At 45.8% G+C, this 19757-nt stretch overlaps 1 protein-coding gene across 1 annotated transcript in view; it reads left to right on the forward strand.

Annotated features, from left to right (window-relative positions):
- Nucleotides 1-14498, forward strand: part of CD101 (CD101 molecule) — a 36021-nt gene extending 21523 nt beyond the window's left edge. Inside the window, exons 7-9 of the mRNA XM_030323861.2 lie at nucleotides 1366-1776; nucleotides 4823-5218; nucleotides 13576-14498. Coding sequence (XP_030179721.1) covers nucleotides 1366-1776; nucleotides 4823-5218; nucleotides 13576-13805 — 1037 coding nt within the window. The 3' untranslated portion in view covers nucleotides 13806-14498. The remainder of the gene's footprint in view (nucleotides 1-1365; nucleotides 1777-4822; nucleotides 5219-13575) is intronic.
- Nucleotides 14499-19757: the final 5259 nt, after the last annotated feature.

Raw genomic sequence — 19757 nt, forward strand, 5'->3', positions numbered from 1 at the left:
AGATGCGCACGTTAAAGGTGGTGACACATAGATAATGTGCCTAGTACAGTGCCGATGCGTGGAGTGGATGTTCAGACATGGTAGTGGTCATTCTCTCTGCTGCTGAGTGACATCTTTTGTACTAGTAATGATCTCCTTGTTGATTGACTCATCTTCTACTTTCCATCTTGAATTTGAGCTCCAGCCACGCTGAGCTAGTTGCAGGCCCTCAAATACTCTATGTTCTCCCCCTCTTTCAGTCTTTGTTCAAGTCATGTGTTTTGTGTGGAACGCTTTAGCCTCTTCTCCATCAGACTAATTCCTATTAACCCTTAAGACTTAGGTTAGAGGTCTCTTCTCCAGAAAGCCTCCCCACACTCCCATATTTGAGTTAGGTAGTCGTGCCCTGTGCTCTGACTTCTGCATACCTCTGTCACTCTTGGGTGACACAGTCTTGTAATCCTAAGCCTCTGTGACTGTACTAGTGTCTCCCTCTAGACTGTGAACCCACGGAAGGAAGGTAGCCACAGAGTGGGGAATAGTCTGACAGAGAACACAGTGTGTGCTTAATAAATGTTTGTTGAAGGAAGAATAAAGGGATCTACTGGCAACTTCAAGAAGCAGTTACAAAAGCAGAATCAGTGATGTCAGCAAGAGGTTAGAATAAGGTTTGGAAGGCAGGTTTTAGCATTCATCTTCCCGACGGAGCAGAAAAGCTGCTGGAATAAAAGGGTAGTTGACTATGTATCTGTATGAGATTCTTACAGTTGACTGGCTGCAAAGAAACATATAATGTTAATAGCCCACGTACAACTTGCTTTTGTTTACCTGAGTTCAAGAGTAGATACCAACAAGGGCGTTTGGCAAACTGTGAATCTGGGGGTACTCTGGAGAGTGAGCACACAGACAAAGCATTAATAGGGGCACTTTCTCCCACTTTGATTTATGAAATGCTGCAGAAGAGAAGATGTCTAAGCTTCAATAATGAGGCATTATCATGTGGAAGAGATTAGTTTCCTGTATGACACTTCCTCCCACCCCATGTTCCCATCCCACTCATCCAGGTAAGGGTAGAACCAGGACCAGTGGCTGGAAGGTATGGAGTGGTAAGATTCAACTTGATATCAGAAAGAATTCTCTAGTGGCAGAGATGTCCAAAGATGGAATGGACTGGTTTGTCAGTTGGGGAACTGTTCAGAGGCTCAATGGGCAGTGAGTGGGGCTGCTGGGGAGGAAATTCCCCCATCCAGTGGATGGAGGAGACATTGTCCCAGTTGGCCTCTAATGTCCCTTCTGCCTTAAAATTCTATTTTCTAGCAAAGTAACAAACAAAACAAACAAAGTAACAACCAAAACAAAGTAACTGTCACCATTCTTTTCATTTAGAGAGCAAGCTAAGAGTGAACTCAACCAGTCAAGTCCAAGAGATCTTCATCAACTCCAACACCAATATAGAATGTAGCATCTTGTCCCAGTCCACTGGAGACCTCCAGTTAGCCGTTATTTGGTACTTCTCTCCCATTTCCATGAATGCAACCTGGCTGAGGATCCTGGAAATGGACCAAACCAATGTTGTAAAATATGGGGATGAATTTCACTCCCTACTGAGACAACAAAAATTCCACCCCAAGAAAGTTTCCCAGGACTTGTTTCAGCTACAGATTCTGAATGTGGAAGACAGCGATCAGGGCAGATACCACTGTGCTGTGGAAGAATGGTTCTTGTCCAGAAACGGCACTTGGCACAAGCTTGGAGAAAAGAAGTCAGGTCTGACAGAATTGAAACTCAGGCCCACAGGTAAACCTCATGAGTGTATTCTCACAACGGCTTTCTATAGGATGGCCTTCTTCTTTTGGGCAGCTCTTCAATGGAGTGATTATGTTGAAGGTAGAAATGTGACCCAGGGCCATAGGGATAGTGGCCACCTACACAATGAATGCAGGACCTGGTGGCCCAGCAGAGGACGTGGGAGTCACGTAAGGTGAGTCAATCTGAGGTTTTGAGGAGTCTGGATGGGAACAAGATCCCTTTGATTGGTTTGCCTATCAGCCTGGCAGCCTGCTCTATGCAGCTACCCAGGGTATCGTATCTCTAGATCTCTGTAATAACAAGCTGTGTCATTCCAGTGGGGCTCTACTGTAATTTGGCAAAGAGAGAGTAATACGAAGCATATTTCTCCCACTGTGAACAGAAACTGTACAACTCTATAGGGATGTGTGGAGAAATTGCTTTTCAACATTTGGCTGCCTAAACATACGGCAAAGAAGAGTAGTTAACTGTCGGAATGCTTACTGAGGGAGTCTCCTCTTCCTCGGGAGAGCTTTAAAACTGTAATAGAAGTTCCATCCACGTCCGCTGGTCTAAGAGCGCTGCGGTTGAAGTGTGGGCAGGGTTGGTTAGATCTCTTGGTATCGGTTTGGTCACCTCCAGGGTTGATTAAAATGAGACAGATGTCACGGCTAGGGTTCGGGAACTGGCTGAGATCCAACAGCACAATGCAAAGAAGTTAGTCTGGTTTGGTGCTTAAAATTGCATTTTCAACGGAACACCCACAAATAAGATTATAATAAACATTACTATGTATTAGACAGTTAGAGATACAAAGAGAAATAAGGCACAGCTCTTGCCTTAAGGAGCTTACGGTCTGTGGGGGGGGGCGGGCAGTGGAGCCAAACAGTAGTGGAGCATAAGGCTCTCTTTTCTTGCTGCTCTGGTTCCCCTTCTCTGTGTTCTTCAGGCCCTTCTTCTCCCTGGTAAATGTGGGTGCTCCTCAGGGACAGATCCTGGGCCCCTTTGTCTCATTATTCTCTGCTCTCTCCAGAACTTCTCAAATACTGTGTTGGTTTCAACTACCACCTTCGATGAAATAGCGCAAAGTCTTTACACTTCGCTCCGATCTCCTGAGCTCCGGCTCTTTCTTCCCAACTGCCTGTTGTACATTTCTGCTTGGATGCCCCTGAGACCCTAACGCGCAGCATGTCCCAAACCTCATTATCATTCTTGCCATCCCACAAGACCCGTGCAAACTTCTGCATTCTCCATCTGTGTGGCTGGCAGCCCTTTCTCCCGGTTGCCTAAGCCAAATCTTGACAGTGTTCGCACACCCTTTAAGGAGGCAGCCGCTCCTTGGCTCAAGCTAGAAAACCCTTCCCATCCGGAAATGTGGGCTCAGTGTTGCCCAATCTTTTAGTACATCAAGAAACGCCTAACATCTTTTTTGGTGATATCGCTTGGTGGAGACTATACACAGCTAGTCCAAATTTTTAAAAAAGACTGTGGGAGTCAAACAAAACATATCTGTGGGTTAGGTGTGGCTGGCTGGGGGTGGCCAGCTGTGTACCCCGGGGCAGGGAGTGAGTTAAGAGGCCCCAGGGAGAGATACTGAGAAGGAGTGGTCAGAACTGCAGGAGAGACACATTCTCTGAAATCAAAAGAAGAGAGAATTTCAAGAAGAAAATGGACTTCGGTGATAAAACCCACAGAGCGGACAACAAAACCAGAGTGTCTTGAGCTGGGAAATCAGGCCCATACTAATGATCTTGGCCAGAGCATGGGATAGAATTAGAAGGTGTTTGCATTAAAGTAGGGAGGAATTTGAGATGAGGAAGCAGAGACAGAATCATATAAACTTTCACTTACTTTGCCATGAATGGAGGGAGAGAGTAAATATGGCAACAACAACAAAAATCCAGGATGAGACAAAGTTATCCTTTTAGGGAAAGATATGGGATGCCTGGGCGACTCAGTTGGTTGAGTTTCCAACTTTGTTTTAGGTCATGATCTCATGGTCCATGAGTAGGAGCCCCGCGTCGGGCTCTGTGCTGACAGCTCAGAGCCTGGAGCCTGCTTCAGATTCTGTGTCTCCCTCTCTCTCCACCCCACTCATGCTCTGTCCCTCTGTGTCTCTCAAAAATAAATAAACATTCAAAAAAATTTTTTTAAGATTGATCAATAAATGTGTTTGTAGTAGAGTTGAAAATTTAGCGTATACTATAGTTTATTTTGTTAGTAACTGCTCTGGTCTTCATTTGAAGTTCTCACCTGCAGGTTAGGAGGGGAAAATTTTTCTTAAGTTTATTTATTTATTTTGTGAGGCAGGGGAGGGGCAGAGAGAGAGAGACAGAGACAGAGGGAGAGAGAAAGAATCCCAAGCAGGCTCCATGAGCACGGAGACTGACATGGGGCTCGAACTCACGAACCATGAGATGTGACCTGAACCAAAATTAAGAGCCAGATGCTTAACCAACTGAGTCACCCAGGCACCCCAGGAGAAAATTTTTAAGAAGTAAATGTCAAAATCTGTTTAAGACTTAGTCTAATCTAGTAATTTAAATCGTCTTTCCTTGAGTGGTATTCTAATACTTGTATAAAAATGTTCAGTCTCTCAGATAGCCTCCTCTTTCCCTGCATCTTGGACTGAGATGATATCTGGGTATATGGGAGGAAGGTAATTTGCCAAGAATGAGGGGCAGTGGTGCAGTAATGACTTGAGGGAAGAGCCAGAAGTTTTGGATGGTCCATCTGGGCAGAAGAAGAAAGAGTTGGCCAGGGAGAGGCAAAACAGCAGAGCAGAGCACCCACTGAAGCTGGGTGGCTTCAGAGGCAGGCCTTCAGCAGACAAGAGGTAGGGCTGAAGGGAAACGGCTGGTTTGCTTCATCGCACAGAATGTTCTAGCAAATGTTGAAGAAGGACAGGGGTCAAGGGAAAACGTTAAAGATGAGAGACCTGGTTATCTAAAGAGTTTAAGATGGCATCTCCTCAGTGAGAACTAGATCTTTCAGAGGGGGTACCCAATCTACAAATCTGGATTCTTCTCTAACTTATTGCCATTTTATTTCCTAGGAAGCAAGGTACGTGTCTCCAAAGTGTACTGGACAGAAAATGCTACCGAGCACACGGAGGTGGCCATCCGCTGCAGCCTGGAGAGTTCTGGCAGCTCGGCTTCTCTGTACTCTGTGATGTGGTTGCGCAACGGGGAGCATTCAGGAAGGAAAATGCTGGTACACCTTCGGCATGATGGCTTGCTGGAGTATGGTGACGAGGGGCTCGGGGGGCATCTGTACTGTTACCGCTCATCCCCTACAGACTTTGTCCTGAAGCTTCATCGGGTCAGAATGGAGGATGCTGGTTTGTACTGGTGCAAGGTGACAGAGTGGGAGCCGCATAGTAACCCTGGCACGTGGGTCAACCGAGCATCAGATGAGTCCCAGCATGTGGTGCTGACGGTGCTGCCTTCAGGTAACTAGGGGTTAATCTGCCCCGGCCCCTGGTCAGGAGAATCTTTGTCCCCCGCCCTGTCTTGTGTTTCCCTCCCAGTTACGTTTTGCTGAAAGCAGTTTACAGATTCCCTAAAGAAAGTGACTTTGCAGTTTCTGTCAATAGTGATTGCTAGTTCTCATTTGGACAGATGAGGTCTACGCAAGGTTTTGGGCACAGACACGGAAATGTCAGGGGCGTCTGACCTGCTTCCCCCGCCCCTTCTCCTCCCGAACCAAAAAAGCCATCCACATCGTATCCCTTTCAATAACAAAATTACGTTCGAAGCAGACATCTTTACCCCTTGGCTGGTTCTCCAGTCTCAGAATGCTCGGATCTGCAGAGGGAGTTGGAATGAGGGATAGGGGCCTGGTGACGGGATGTTTCATTTGGTCTCACTGCAGTCAACTGCCTCTACATGCTCCCCACCTCCAAACCAAAGCGAAACTTTTCTTAATGAGTAAGTGCCATGTTCTTCTCTCTCGACAGGTCAACAAATCAGCAGGGCTTTGAGAACGATAGTCATGTGGTGGGTGGGCCTCACCTGACTGCAGCTTGAAAGGCATCAGAGAAGGAAGTATGCCCTGTGGAGCTTGCTTATGGGGTCCAGCGAGGAAGGCAGCTACTTAAAGACCTTGGCCCAAGAGTGACCATTGTCCACGTGGGAAGGCCAACCTACTCAGCTAGTGCACAGCTTGAGGAGGGGTGTGGAGCAAGAGGCTGTGAAGGAGAAGAGGGCAACCTTCCAGCCAGTACAGTGCCAAGCATGTAGTAGGCATTCATTAAGCATTTGTTAATGAAAGCAAAAATTTCTCCAGCCAGACCAGTAAATCTTCCCTGGTGATCAGTGTGCTGGCTAATATGGCCAGCTCATCTCTGAGCTGCTTCTCTTTCTTTCTTTCTTTCTTTCTTTCTTTCTTTCTTTCTTTCTTTCTTTTTCTTTCTTTCTTTCTTCTTTCCTTTTTTATGTAAATTGTTTTAATGTTTATTTATTTTTGAGAGAGAGAGAGAGGGAGGGACAGGGAGAGAGTGGAAGAGGGGCAGAGAGAGAGGGAGACACAGAATCTGACACAGGCTCCAGGCTCTGAGCTGTCAGCACAGAGCTGGATGAGAGGCTTGAACTCACAAACCCACGTGATCATGACCTGAGCCAAAGTTGGATGCTTAACCGACTGAGCCACCCAGATGCCCCTGAGCGGCTCCTTCCTGGTGGGGTTTAGGGAAAAGGCGAGAGGTGCGCTGAACTTAATAGTGGGAAGGGGACACCGGAGATGCATAGCTGTGACCTTGGTGCCCCACACCAGCAAGAGTAAAAAGGATCAATTCTAGGTAACATTCCTGAAACACCAGCTAGCTTTGGTGACACTCTCTGGGGGGAAAAAGTGGTGCTGGGAATAGGTGGCAACTTCTCCAAAATAGGGACAGTTGTGTCCCTGTCCCAGCCAGGCTTCTAGAGCAGAAGTCAGAGTTCTCTGACTTGCTCCCTAGGGCTCCAGCATCCTCCTCCCCCAAGTGTTCTTCAACAGAAGTTTTCTCCCCAGTGTCCAGAAGATATTTTTCTTCTATTCCAACAATTACGGGAAGTCCCACAACCTGAGCACATTCCATACATGTTTTCTCCCTGGAATCCCTAGGCTCTGTAGAATCAGCACTTTTTGTAGCAGAATAAATAGATAATAACTGTAATAAATATATAATCTGTGATGAAAAAGCACATCTCCTCTGAGAGACATGGGATCCTACACAGCAATATATATATATATATATATATATATATATATATACACATATATAGTTAATCTTTGTAGAATCCTTACAAGTCAGGTGTAAGGTTTTTAGAAGATAAACTCTGGAAAGAAAACATTAAAAGTTGGGAGGTCTTTGTATTCTTTACAGTTGAAGAAGCTTGAAAACTTGTGCCATGATAAGCGGAGGGTTTTTGTTATAGACACAGTGGGGGTTCCCAAGTAAATCCTTGCTTACAGCATTTTGCTTCCTCTACCTCGCTGTTCTTTCCTGGTAGTTGGGGAGGCAGTGAGGGGGGGGTGGGATGCGAAATCCCAGGGTTTGGAATCAGACAAGCCTAGGCTTGGATCACAGCCCCCTGCCACCTATGAGCTGTGAAATCATACCCTGGTTCCTTAACCACTGTGAGCCTCAGCTTACTCATAAAATGAGGATCGTAATACAAATGTGTGTAAAGTAGCTAGCATAGTCCATGGATATTGTAAGTGCTCAAGAAATGTTAACTCTCTTTCCTCTTATGCCTCCAAACATGCTATACACACACACAGGCAACACACACACACATACACACACACGTATATACTGTATCTATATATATCTATATATATATCTATCTACATCTATATATATGACAAAATATTTTTAATATATACCTCTTACTCCTTTTATTATTTTTAATGTTTATTTGTTTTTGAGAGAGAGGGAGAGAGAGAGACAGTGGGAGAGGGGCAGACAGAGAAGGGGACACAGAATCTGAAGCAGGCTCCAGGCTGTCAGCATAGAGGCCAACAAGGGACATGAACCCACGAACTGCGAGATCATGACCAGAGCTGAAGTCTGATGCTTAACCTACTGAGCCACCCAGGCGCCCCATGACAAAATATTTTAAGTTGTTCAATAAATAACCATGTGAGCTTCTGAGATCACAAAAACATGTATTACAGAGTCTGTTCCCAAAGAGCTCAGATTCTTTTTCCTTTTTTTTTTTTTAATGTTTATTTTTTGAGAGAGAGAGAGAGAGAGAGGGGAAGGAGGCAGAGAAGGAGGAGACAGAGAATCCCAAGCAGGCTCCGCGCTGTCAGCACAGACCCTGATGTGGGGCTCAAACTCCTGAACCGTGAGATCATGACCTGAGCTGAAACCAGGAGTCGGATGCTTAACCAACTGAGCCACCCAGGCATCCCCCAAAGAGCTCAGATTCTGTTGGGGAAGTAAAGTCCAAAGTGGTAGGTGTCATCAAAGAAATAGTTTTAGGGTGCTGCACAAGGAGCAGAGGCAGGGCTGGGGTGAAGGGCTGGGTGGGGAGGAGATCTGGGAAACTCCCCAGAGTATGGGGCCTATGAAAAGGAAGAGGACATATTTTAGGGAAAGGAAAGGCTAGGCAAGATGATCATAAAAACTGTGGTGCAAGGGCAGGGGCACCTGAGCGGCTCAGTTAGTTTAAGTGTCCGACTTTGGTTCAGGTCGTGATCTCCTGGTTCGTGGGCTCGAGCCTTGCATCAGGCTCTATGCTGACAGCTCAGAGCCTGGAGCCTGTTTCAGATGCTGTGTCTCCTTCTCTCTCTGCCCCTCCCCAACTCATGCTCTGACACACTCTCTCTCCACTCATCTCTCTCTCAAAAATAAATAAACATTAAAAAATTATTAAAAAATAAACTGTGGCGCAAGGGTAAGAGAGGCAGCTAGTGAGATGGGAGGGTATGGATCTCAAACTCATCCCACGTATGTAGCTAAGGAAGGTGAACTGAGTCATGAACCTTATGAAGTGTCAGCGAAGTTCAACCAGGGGAGTGACATCATGAGATTTGCATTTTAGGAAGCTCCCACTGGGAGCCCTGTTAAAGATGAGTTGGAAGGGAGGCAGACACAGAGCAGAGAGCACTATTTGAAATTGATAGTAGGAACCCAGGTGAGACAAGATGAAGGTCCAAATTAAGGCAGTGCTTTAATGAGGGATGAGAGAAAAGCAGGCAGTCAGTGTTAGGCAGCATCATCTTCAGGATTTAGAGACTGATTAGGTGCATGTGGAGGGTGAATCGGCAGAAGGGGAGAATCAAGGATAAATAAGAAGTTTCTAGCATGGGTGGTTAGTGGGGACATTCACTAAATGAGGTAATATAAGGTCTGATGGAGAAATTAGTTCAATTTTGAATAAGTTGAGCTGGAATTGATGTGTGGAGTATGTGTGAGTTATCCAGAGAGTTATACCCAATAGACATGGGGATTTCCAAGAGAGATCTTTGCCAGAGCTGTAGATTAGTAGGCATCAACTCATAGCCAATAATGGTGTCCAACGACACATCCCTGAGATACTATTGATCAGGGAAGTACAGAAGAGGAGACTGAAGGGGAACGAAAGGAGTAGCCAAGAGGTAGGAGGAGAACCAGGGTTTGGTGGTATCCTAGAAACCAAAGGCAGAGAGCACAGCAAAAGGGAAGGGAAAGCCAACAAACTCAACTATTGTAAAGAGGTCAATTAAGATAAGAACGGGCAAGTGTCCATGGGATTTCACACTGCAGGGCAATTGCAGAGAAGTAATGAGAAAAGGCAGACCACAGTGAAAGAGTGGACACATCAAATATAGATTACACTTTCAAGAGCTTTGATGTAAAGGTAAGAGAGAAGATAAGTGGCAAGAGGTGTCAGTGAAGTTTTACTTTGTTCTGTTTTGGTTTGGAGCTGGTAGGGACTTGAGCACTTTAAAAAATTCTAGAGGGGAAAGAGGCCGCAGAGAGGAAGATGATGAAGCTATACCACCTGCTGACTGCAGTGCCCCTCCATGCCACCTTTGGTCAACACCTACTAATCCTTCACCTCCCAACTTATCTGCTACCTTCTCAGGGACTAACATGCTATCAACTCTCCACTTCTCAGATGGTTTTCTGCCACCTCCCTGTGGCAATTTCAGGGTGGGTTAGTTTAGGACTACCTAATAAGTCTGTGGAGTGCTGTGGCTCAAGTGGAGACAGAAAAGTTAAGACGCATCTCCCTGGGGGAATGGAATGGACCTGGCATTTGCTTCTCCATCTGACTTCCTTACCTATGACTAAGCCAAGGCAGGGGCTAGAGATACCTTAGTCTTCCTACCTCACCCTCAGACCCCAGACATAAATGTCTTATTCTAGAGAATTCTCTGTAATTAATTAATAGGCAAGATTATAAGGCTTTCTGGGGACTGGATTACTTGTCATCATATGTATTTGTTACTCTTCCCCAGCTTCTAGGTGGGTAAGGATATACTTAGAAAGTGACCCTTCAAAGGAGATATGTGCCCCTACCACACTGAAGTTTCTGGAGAGAACATAACATTTTTCTATGCTACCCCGGTGCCTCCCACAAAGTCTGGCACGTAGTACTCAATAAATGCTTCATGAAAGAATGAGCAAGCGAGTCTTCAGTTGGGATGAAACAGGATACTGTCAGGCACCATTCATTCTGGGATGCGCTTGTATTGGGTTCCCGAACCCTACTTTCATTTCTTGGCGGGAGCCAACTCTCTCCCATGGCCACACTTGGCATGGTCCATTGCTGAATTTGGGTTGGGGTGGGGGCAGAATTGGTAGCCCCCTCGCTCTCCGGTATCTGTCCTCTGCTGAAGTCAGTACTTCTGAGGTAATATGGAAAAGGAATGCTCCTCGTGGTGTATTTGGCTGTGGGTGGGAGCAAGTTATCAACCAAGCCTCGTGATGAAGTGTTCTCATTACACTTTTGGCTCTGTCTTGCAGACCTTGTACTTCGAGCATCGGGCACTTACTCGGATTGATTCAAAATGCCAAACCTTAATGGTTTGGGATGTCGCTAATTCTAATCCAGATATGGGTGAGAGGCAGATGGTGGGGACTGGTGATTGTGGGATCTAGAGCAAACCCTGCCCTCCCAGGAGAGGTAATTTAGAAGCACTGGAGCTGACAGTTGCTGGCTGTTGGCCAACTCGGCACTGTGACGAGCGCCTGTGCTATCCTTTGATGGCAGATTGCTCCACACAGAGCAGTCTCCTCCCCATTAAGATACCCAAGCCCTCTGGCAGTCCCTTCACACTGAAGGTTAGAGTCTCAGGGGAAAAAGAAAAAAAGCCAAGTACCGGATTTCTTCTCACCTTCTGCGTGCTGGTGCAAATCTCTTCAGTATCGCACCACCGTCCTAGCAACGGTGACACAGAGGTGGACTCTCACTTCCCAATTCTCTGCCTCCCATGATAGGGAAGGGAAGTCAGAGTCTCCTATGTAATCATTTGACTCTCAGTGGAACGTCACCCAGCCATGGAGACGGAGGGACCAGAGACTTGAGGGAGAGACTGGGCCTGCGGAAGAACGTGGCCAAGCTTGTGGTGCCTGTGTGGGGAACCAGCTGGTCAAGCCCCGTTTTCGACCCGGTCTCTTGGGAGAGCATTGCCTGTGACTTTCCTACCAGTGTACTGATAGTTATTCCTTGCTGACTCAACAGATGTGCTGAGCGCTCTGTTAAATACTTCATTATCTTATCACGACTCTAGAAATTATTATCCCCATTTGATCGATGAGGAAACTAAGCGTTATTGAGGGCAAGTAACTGGTCCAACGTCAATAACAGTATGTGGAAGAGCCAGAATGTGAACCCGGCTTCCTTCGAGATGGAAGAGGTACTCAGTCGCTACTGTGCGTACGAGTAGCGTGAAGTGTCAAGGCCAGTGCTCTTCTCCGCTGTTTTCTACAGCTCCGGTCTCTTTCAGCACTGCCATTTCTACCTCCTTCCTACCCACATGCCTTCAGATATATTAAGATAAGACCTGGGGAGATTTATTGTAGTCAAGCAGGGCCTTGGAGAGAGGGGTCAGGTAGGATAGAGAGAGAGAGGGTGATAATGAATTAAAAGTCTAGCTTTATCATTGCCCACCCTTTCAAAAACCAAAACCAACTTGAGGGCGAAGAATATACATGAGACCAGAGAAAATCCAGCTGCAAACTCCTTCAGCTCGTCAAGTCCTGTTCAGAGCTAGCTTCCTGTTCAGTGATGGTCTTTACTCTGTGTAACAGGATGACAGCCACCCCTGGGTTCCTGTGTGTGCAATGCACTCACGCAATTGATTCATCCATCGGTTTCCATTGATGACCTATGGACAAAGTGCTGTACAAGATAAAAAGACGCGTAAGACATGGGCCCTGTCCTTCAGGAGTTCACAAGGCAGGAGCCGGACAAATGTTTGAGGCTCTTTCTTGACTTCCAACAAAGAGACGTTCTTCAAGGTGCAAATGCATCAACAATGCCAAAAATGGAATTCTTGCGGTAGAGGTTGGTGGAAATGACCTCCAAAGCCGTTTACATCTCTAAGAGTCTATAATCCCGTGAATCCTATAACTTAACCTCTGAAGAAGAACTTGCTTATGTCATTACAATTTTCCAATAAAAGCACAGCTACTATTAGCATCAGAGTTTTCCAAAAAGCCCCAAGTTCAAATATCCTGTCATAAACAAATGTCGTCAGAAGACTACATTTAGTGGTTGGTGTCTCTCTAAGCATGTGCCTTTGTGCATGGAGGCTGTTAGGCACTGCTTCCTGGAACCTGTGGTGTTTGCAGCCCTGTCCCCTTGCCTCTCTGGCCGTGTGGCCAGGAGCCACTTTGGGACTGCTTGTGCATGCCTGGCGTGTCTGTGCGCTGACAGTGCCCCCCTCCTGCCCCCGCCACGGACTGCAGTTGCTGGAAGATCGTGTGCTTTAGCTTGCCTTTATATAGTAGCCTTTGCCCAGGTGGTTGCAGTCAGTCCGGTTCGATTCAGATCAGCCAACGTTGTCAGGCAAGTGCTGGGCATAGCAGGGGACACAGAAACCAATGACGCTATCAGTCGCTACCAGTCGTACTCAACTGTGGTGGAATGAAGGAGATGGTTAAGGAGGAACAAAAGTGGTCTACACCAGGGGGTATGTGAGAGGAGCATTGGAAAGGACTGTGCCTGAGGCAGGTAGAGGACCCAGGAGAGGAAGTGTTGTCTGAGCTGGGTCAGGAGGACCCAGAGGATTAGGATGCAGAGAGCGTGCATGATGGAGGCAACAGTAAGGGCAACACAGGAGGGGAGCCAAACGGAGGGTGCCTGGGTGGGGGGATCCCAACAGGAGAGTCCGGACCGAGCTTCTCACTGTAGTTGTGTAAAAACAGCGCACTGTGTGAGTGTGCACACGTGCATGTGTGTGTGCCGCGTGCGTGTCCATATGAGTACGCACACTTAAGCAGCAGCAGTGGGAATAACTCAGTTAAAAATTCAGGACCAGCAACAGAGCTGAGAACGAGGGTTGAATTATAGATATCTTTTCTGAGGATAGAAGATTAAAGGAGAGGTTTTCTTTTTTTGTTTTATTTTTCTTCGCAGCTGTTGGTTTTAAGTAGGTCACTGGAACCCCCCACCCAGTGGTTGGGACATGCTGGGTGAGGGCAGCTAGGCTGGAAGAGCCCTATTCTGGACTCCTCTGCCCACAAACGATTTAAAGGGCCCACCACTACTTGGCCCCACTATTTTTACATATATTTCCCTGTAACAATAAATCCCCCAAGTGTTTATCATTGATTAGTGCAGGTAAGCTGGAGACTAATTATCTTCTTTATTGTTCTTTTCATTGCAGAGCCCACATTTCCCTCCAGGATCTGCTCATCAACACCTTTACTCTATTTCCTATTCACCTGCCCCTGCATTCTGTTTATCCTTCTGCTCATTTCCCTCGTCTGCTTGTACCACAAAGCCAGGAGGTTGTCGGCACTGAAGCTAAACGCGCTGAAAGAAAAGACTCTCTGGGTGGATTTGAAACGGGCTGGAGACTGGGTAACCACCTGGAGGGAAGAGGAAGACCATTGAATCCCGAGAGCTGTCTGCAGCCCTATGGAAAGTGTGGGCTCTGGAATTGGACTGAGCATTGGTGTGAATGAATCCTGATTGTGTCCTTCTTGGTGTGTGTGGCCTTGGGCAAGTTACCTAAGAATCAGAGGGAATGTGTATGTGGTTTCTTTGTGTGTTAAGTCATCTACCCCTTGCCTTCTCCCAGGAACTAGATGATTTACCCTGTGTTTCATTTGCCGCACCTCACAGAGGTTCAGGGTCCCCTTCTGTAAGGAGAGAACCTCCCTCACACAGCCTCTTGGGTATTAGTTGCGATCCTATGGCGAAGCCCAGGGTGAGGCTGCCCTCTGCTTTCTCCTCCCTTATGTCACTGATTCCCAGGAAAGCATTCCGAGTGGTCCAGTCACACTGGCTCTAGGTAATCTCTTGCCCCCAAATAAGAGGTGTGGGAAGGGGCCTGATGTCAGCAAGGCAAAAAGGAATTGGGAATATGCCCTTCATTCACATCAGATCTACTTCCCAATGTGGATGTGACTTCCTTCAATGCAGAAATCCTGTCTTGCCCCCATCCCATCTATAAATGCTACTCAAGGACAATCTTTGCATAGACAGTACCTAATTAATATTGATGGGTTCTTTGAAGAAATTATAAAGCATTTTGTAGTCTGAGTTTCTGCTTCCTCTTTGTTCCTCCCTCCTTCCCTTCCTCGCTTTCTCTGTTTTCTTTCTTTCTTTCTGCCTTTCTTTCTTTCTTTCTTCTTTCTTTCTTTCTTTCTTTCTCCTCACCTCACCTCTCATCTCCTTTTCTTCTTTGCTCTATAAGACTATTAGGTCATTAGGAAAAACTTTTTTTTTTTTTTTTTTAACGACAGTCAACCCCAAGGCCTCATATCTCCCCTTCCTCCCCACACCAAAAGATCCATCTGGGTCCTGGCTTTTAGCCAATGCCTTATTTTCTTTGACCTGACAGCACTGGGTAGTAGCACAGAGTGTCGTGGTAGTTCTTTGAGGGAGGAGGAGTAACAGGGCCCCTGTCCCCTCTTTCTCCAGCAGGGGCTGGGAGCCCAGGGGGATCACTGGGTCAAGTCTGGTTCCTCAGAGTCCCCAGTTCTCAGCCAGGAAAGGTCAGGAGGGCTGGGGTTGGGGAGTGTCATGGCTTACAGCTTTTAACAACTGGCCCCCAGGATATGACAACTGTTCCCACTGGGTCTGAGGTCTCCTCATCTTTGTTTCAAAAGCTGCTCAGGCCCTATCGTAGCCAGAACTGGAAATCAATCAGTGCCACCTAACAGACTTGAGAAAACGCATCTATTTATTATCTATGTGACCAATGGGGTTGCTTTAACACTTGGCGATTTGCATGTCCAAGGAGAGCAATTTATTTTTAATTATTTTATCAAGCACACACGTCTTCTGCAAACATAATTAGTTCCCTTGCCAGGGGATTACCGGGGCTCTGAGAACTCCCACTGTAGCCTATGGGTTCCTTACGTTTCTCTCCCTTTATCGGCTCATTTGAAATACTACAAGTGTTTCCTTAAATGTGTCAACACATTTGTCTCTTGTCTCTCAGGTAGGGTGGCATATTTTTCAGAAAACAAAGCTAAAGTTATGACTCCTTAGAAAGTATGATGCCCCCTGCCCGCCCCCCGCCCCCGGCAGAAACCTGGATTCTAACTGGTATTTTGAAGAGAAAGAACAGAATTGAGCCCCGTCAGATAATCCCAGCAGACTCTAGTACTGTCCCCTGCCTGGGCTACTCTTTCCCCTTGTCTCTCTTCCTCTGTCCTCAGCTGGGCCCCGCCTTTCAGAAGCTCGGAGCTCAAACAGCACTTTTTCACGCTTGAATCCGGCTCAGACATTGCACAGAGCAGACACTCAAATGTCCAACCGCACCACCCAGCGCAGAGCACGGGAACGATTATTTCCCAGTGAGCACCTCCTAGTGTCTGGCAGAGATGGGGGTGAGGGATCTAGTGGTGACCCGACCAACATGGTGCCCCATCCCCTGGGGTCGTCACCCTGCATCTTCTGGATGCTCTGCTTTCATACAGCACGTTAGATGTTCAGAGAAGCCACACGGCTCCATTTGGCCCATGGGGAATTTTCAGGCAACCAAGCCCCAAAGTCATCTTTTCTCTTTTCTTGAACTGAATAAAATTTTTCACCTAACTCAGGAGACATTTTACATGAAACCTCTTCTTTTTCCAGTTAGGTACTTGTTCCATTTTCCTGTCTAAAACTTAGTACAGAATTGTACTTTTGTTCATTGATTTCAACTTTTCCGTTCTATGTCAGCACCTGGCTTTCCCGTCAGCATCTTGTGTTTCAAACCCTCTTTGGTAACAGAACAACCCTCTGTCTCAGGAGTTGGCCACCTATGGCCCATAGGCCGAATGCTGCCCACCACCTGTTTTTTAAAATACGATTTGTGCGAATACAGCCACTCCCGTTTGCCTAGATATTACCTCCGGCCGCTGTCACAATAAAATGGCAGTGGTGAGTCACTGCCAGGGGGGCTATATGACCCGCAACGCCTAGAATGTTTACTATCTGACGCTTTACAAGAAAAGTTTTCCAACCCTGCTCTATTTTAGTGGCTAGTGTTCTGTCTCCGCCATGCCCTGTGCTCCTGGGAAATTTTATTTGACCTGTTGTATCTGTATCTGTAATATACCTGATTAACTGAAGAATAATCCTAAGCCCTCTGGATCAGTGTCCAGTCCAAACAGTTGTGAAGTTCGAATCCTCTGCCATACTCCTACTGGAGATGGAAAATGCATCACTCCGGAGGTATTCCTACTCTGTGTGGGGTGAGACGACAAGGAGGTGACAAAGGCATGAATAGGCTGTTTTTGTTCTTTATAGTCTATTGAGATGTATAGGAAACAAGATCTTGAACGTGCACAAGAACTTGGCCTTTATTTGGTGGACAGTGGTGAGCCATTGAATGTTATTTAGCAGGGAAGGGGCAGCTCCCTTCAGGAGAATTGAAAAAGGAGCAGCATAGATGATGGGTGAGGACTGGGGCAGTACCAGGACAAAATGAGACTGCTAGCCTCAGGACACCACCTCCACTGTCCTCTAATTTGTGTAACAGGGACAAAAACAACTTTATGAGGTTTGTGGACTGAACCAAACTGTCAGAAAGTTTCAAGTCTTACAGCAAGCTCAAAGAGGTAGCTAATGTATATTTGTTAAAGACAATGACATGTTATGAGATTCTTCTTCTGGTTAATAAATATTAATTTTCTATTGATAAGTGTAGAGATGACAGAGTAGTATCTTTTCACTTAATTGGCTTTCCATTTACCTTATCTTTTGTGTTTTTAAAGATTTTATGTATGTATGTATGTATGTATGTTTATTTTAGACAGAGAGAGAGAGAGAGAGAGCAAGCATCGTGGGGGAGGGGCAGAGAGACAGAGGGGGACACAGAACCCGAAGCAGGCTCCAGGCTCTAGCTGTCAGCACAGAGCCTGATGTGGGGCTCGAACCCACAAACTGTGAGATCATGACCTGAGCTGAAGTCTGACGCTTAACCGACTGAGCCACCCAGGCACCCCTAAAGACTTTATTTTTAAGTAATCTGTACAACCAATGTGGGGCTTGAACCTACACCCTTACCTTATCTTTTTTTTTTTTTTTTTTTTTTTTTTTTTTAAATTTTTTTTTCAACGTTTATTTATTTTTGGGACAGAGAGAGACAGAGCATGAACGGGGGAGGGGCAGAGAGAGAGGGAGACACAGAATCAGAAACAGGCTCCAGGCTCTGAGCCATCAGCCCAGAGCCTGACGCGGGGCTCGAACTCCCGGACCGCGAGATCGTGACCTGGCTGAAGTCGGACGCTTAACCGATTGCGCCACCCAGGCGCCCCTTACCTTATCTTTTTGATGCTTGCTTTTTTGTTTAATTTACTTGTTAGACATTTAGAGTTTCTACTATGTCATATTTAAATCCAAGGCTCCTTTTGGATCAGCTCTGACTTCCAATAGAGATATTTTGACTAGAAGAATAATTATCACATTAAACCATTTGCTGAGATAGTTTTGGCGAGGAGGTATAAGTTCATATGTCATAAATAACCAGTAAATGAAAACCTGAATTCGTTATGCCTTTAAGGTCACAATGGTACAGGGTGTTGAAAGTGTGTGCTTCAGTTTTAAATGGAGAGATAATCCATTTTTGTGGATGGAGAGTCCCAATACTGTTAAGATGCCAATTTTCTCCAGATTGCTCCATAGATTTGATGCAGTGGTTATCAATCGGGGAGAGAGGGCAGGGCAGTTGTGCTTGCCAAAGGACATTTGGCAATTTACAGACACATTTTTTTAAATAATTTTTTTTAATGTTATTTACTTTTGAGAGAGACAGAGAGAGGCAGTGCGTGAGCAGGGGTGGGGGGCAGGCAGAGAGAGCAGGAGACCTAGAATGTGAAGCAGTTCCAGGCTCAGAGCTATCAGCACAGAGCCCAACGTGGAGCTCCAACTCACAAACCATGAGATCATGGTCTCAGCCTAAGTCAGATGCTTAACCGACTGAGCCACCCAGGCGCCCCTTGACCTGTGTGGCACCACCTGGGGTGGGGGGAGGGGTTACTACCGGCACTTAGTGGGCAGAGACCAGGGTTGCTGCTAAATCTCCTGCAATGCACAGGACAGACTCCTTTCCCCACAGCAAAGCCCAAAATTTCAATAGCGTTGAGGATAAGAAACCCTGGTTTAATGGAATCCTAATCCCAATCCCAGGCAATTTTAGAAATCGATGGGCTCATTCTAATAAATGAAAATATAAATAATCTAGACAATATTTAAGAAGAAAAAGTTGGAGGAATTATGAGCTCAAGTTCCAGGACATTCTATAAAACTATAATAATTACAACAGTATGTTGTAGGAGCATCTGGCTGGCTCAGTCCATGGAGCATGTGACTCTTGATCTCAAGGCCAGGAGTTTGAGCCCCATGTTGGGCATGGAGATTACTTTAAAAATAAAGTGTGATGGTATATATATTTAAAAACTGTGTATTATAGGTGCAAGTATAAACAAGGAAATCAATGGAACAGAATAGAGTCCAGAAATATACATACATACGTAGATTTACCTAATTTCCATTATAGGTGCTACTGCAGTGGGGAAATCATGTTTCTTCTAGTTGCTGACACCATTGGATATTCATATGAAAAAAAAAAAAAGAACCTTGATACCTACCTCACATTTTATACTACAAAGGAAAAAAATAAACTGGGCACCACTAAAATAAACTATTTATCAAAGATATCATTAATAAAGTGATTATACACAAGCCATGGACGGAGGGAAAATATTCACAAATCATATCTAACAAAGAATTTATATCCAGAATATATACAGAACTCCTATAAATAAATTTTTAAAAAATGTTTAAATGTTTATTTTTGAGAGAGAGACAGAGAGACAGAACATTAGCAGAGAGGTGCAGAGAGAGAGGGAGACACAGAATCCGAAGCAGGCTCCAGGCTCTGAGCTGTCAGCACAGAGCCTGACGCAAGGCTCCAACCCACAAGCCACAAGATAATGACCTGAGCCGAAGTCAGATGCTTAACCGACTGAGCCACCCAGGCGCTCCTATAAATAAATTTTTTTAAAAAAGGAGGAGCATGAAGCTCATCTTAAAAATAGACAAAAGACTTGTACAGGGGTTTTACAAAAGAGAATTATCAACAGTCAATAATCAAGTAGGTCAGTTCAGGCTTCATGAAGCATATGCCAAGATGGGATTAGACATGCAAGGGGTCTACTGAGGGAAATGCCTATGAAGGAAAAGGGGGGTGGGGCAGGAGAAAGTGGGGAGAGCCCTGGACTGTGGTGCAGGTTTGACATCTATAAAAGGATCAGGGAAGGAAGGCGGATGATTTAGGAAGAACTTTAGACACTGTAGTTTTGAGGTAATCTGGGCCAAGCTGATGGGAGTCTCTTAAACAAAGATTGG

The sequence above is a fragment of the Lynx canadensis genome, chromosome C1 (genome assembly GCF_007474595.2).
Source record: "Lynx canadensis isolate LIC74 chromosome C1, mLynCan4.pri.v2, whole genome shotgun sequence".
Classification (NCBI taxonomy): Eukaryota; Metazoa; Chordata; class Mammalia; order Carnivora; family Felidae; genus Lynx; species Lynx canadensis.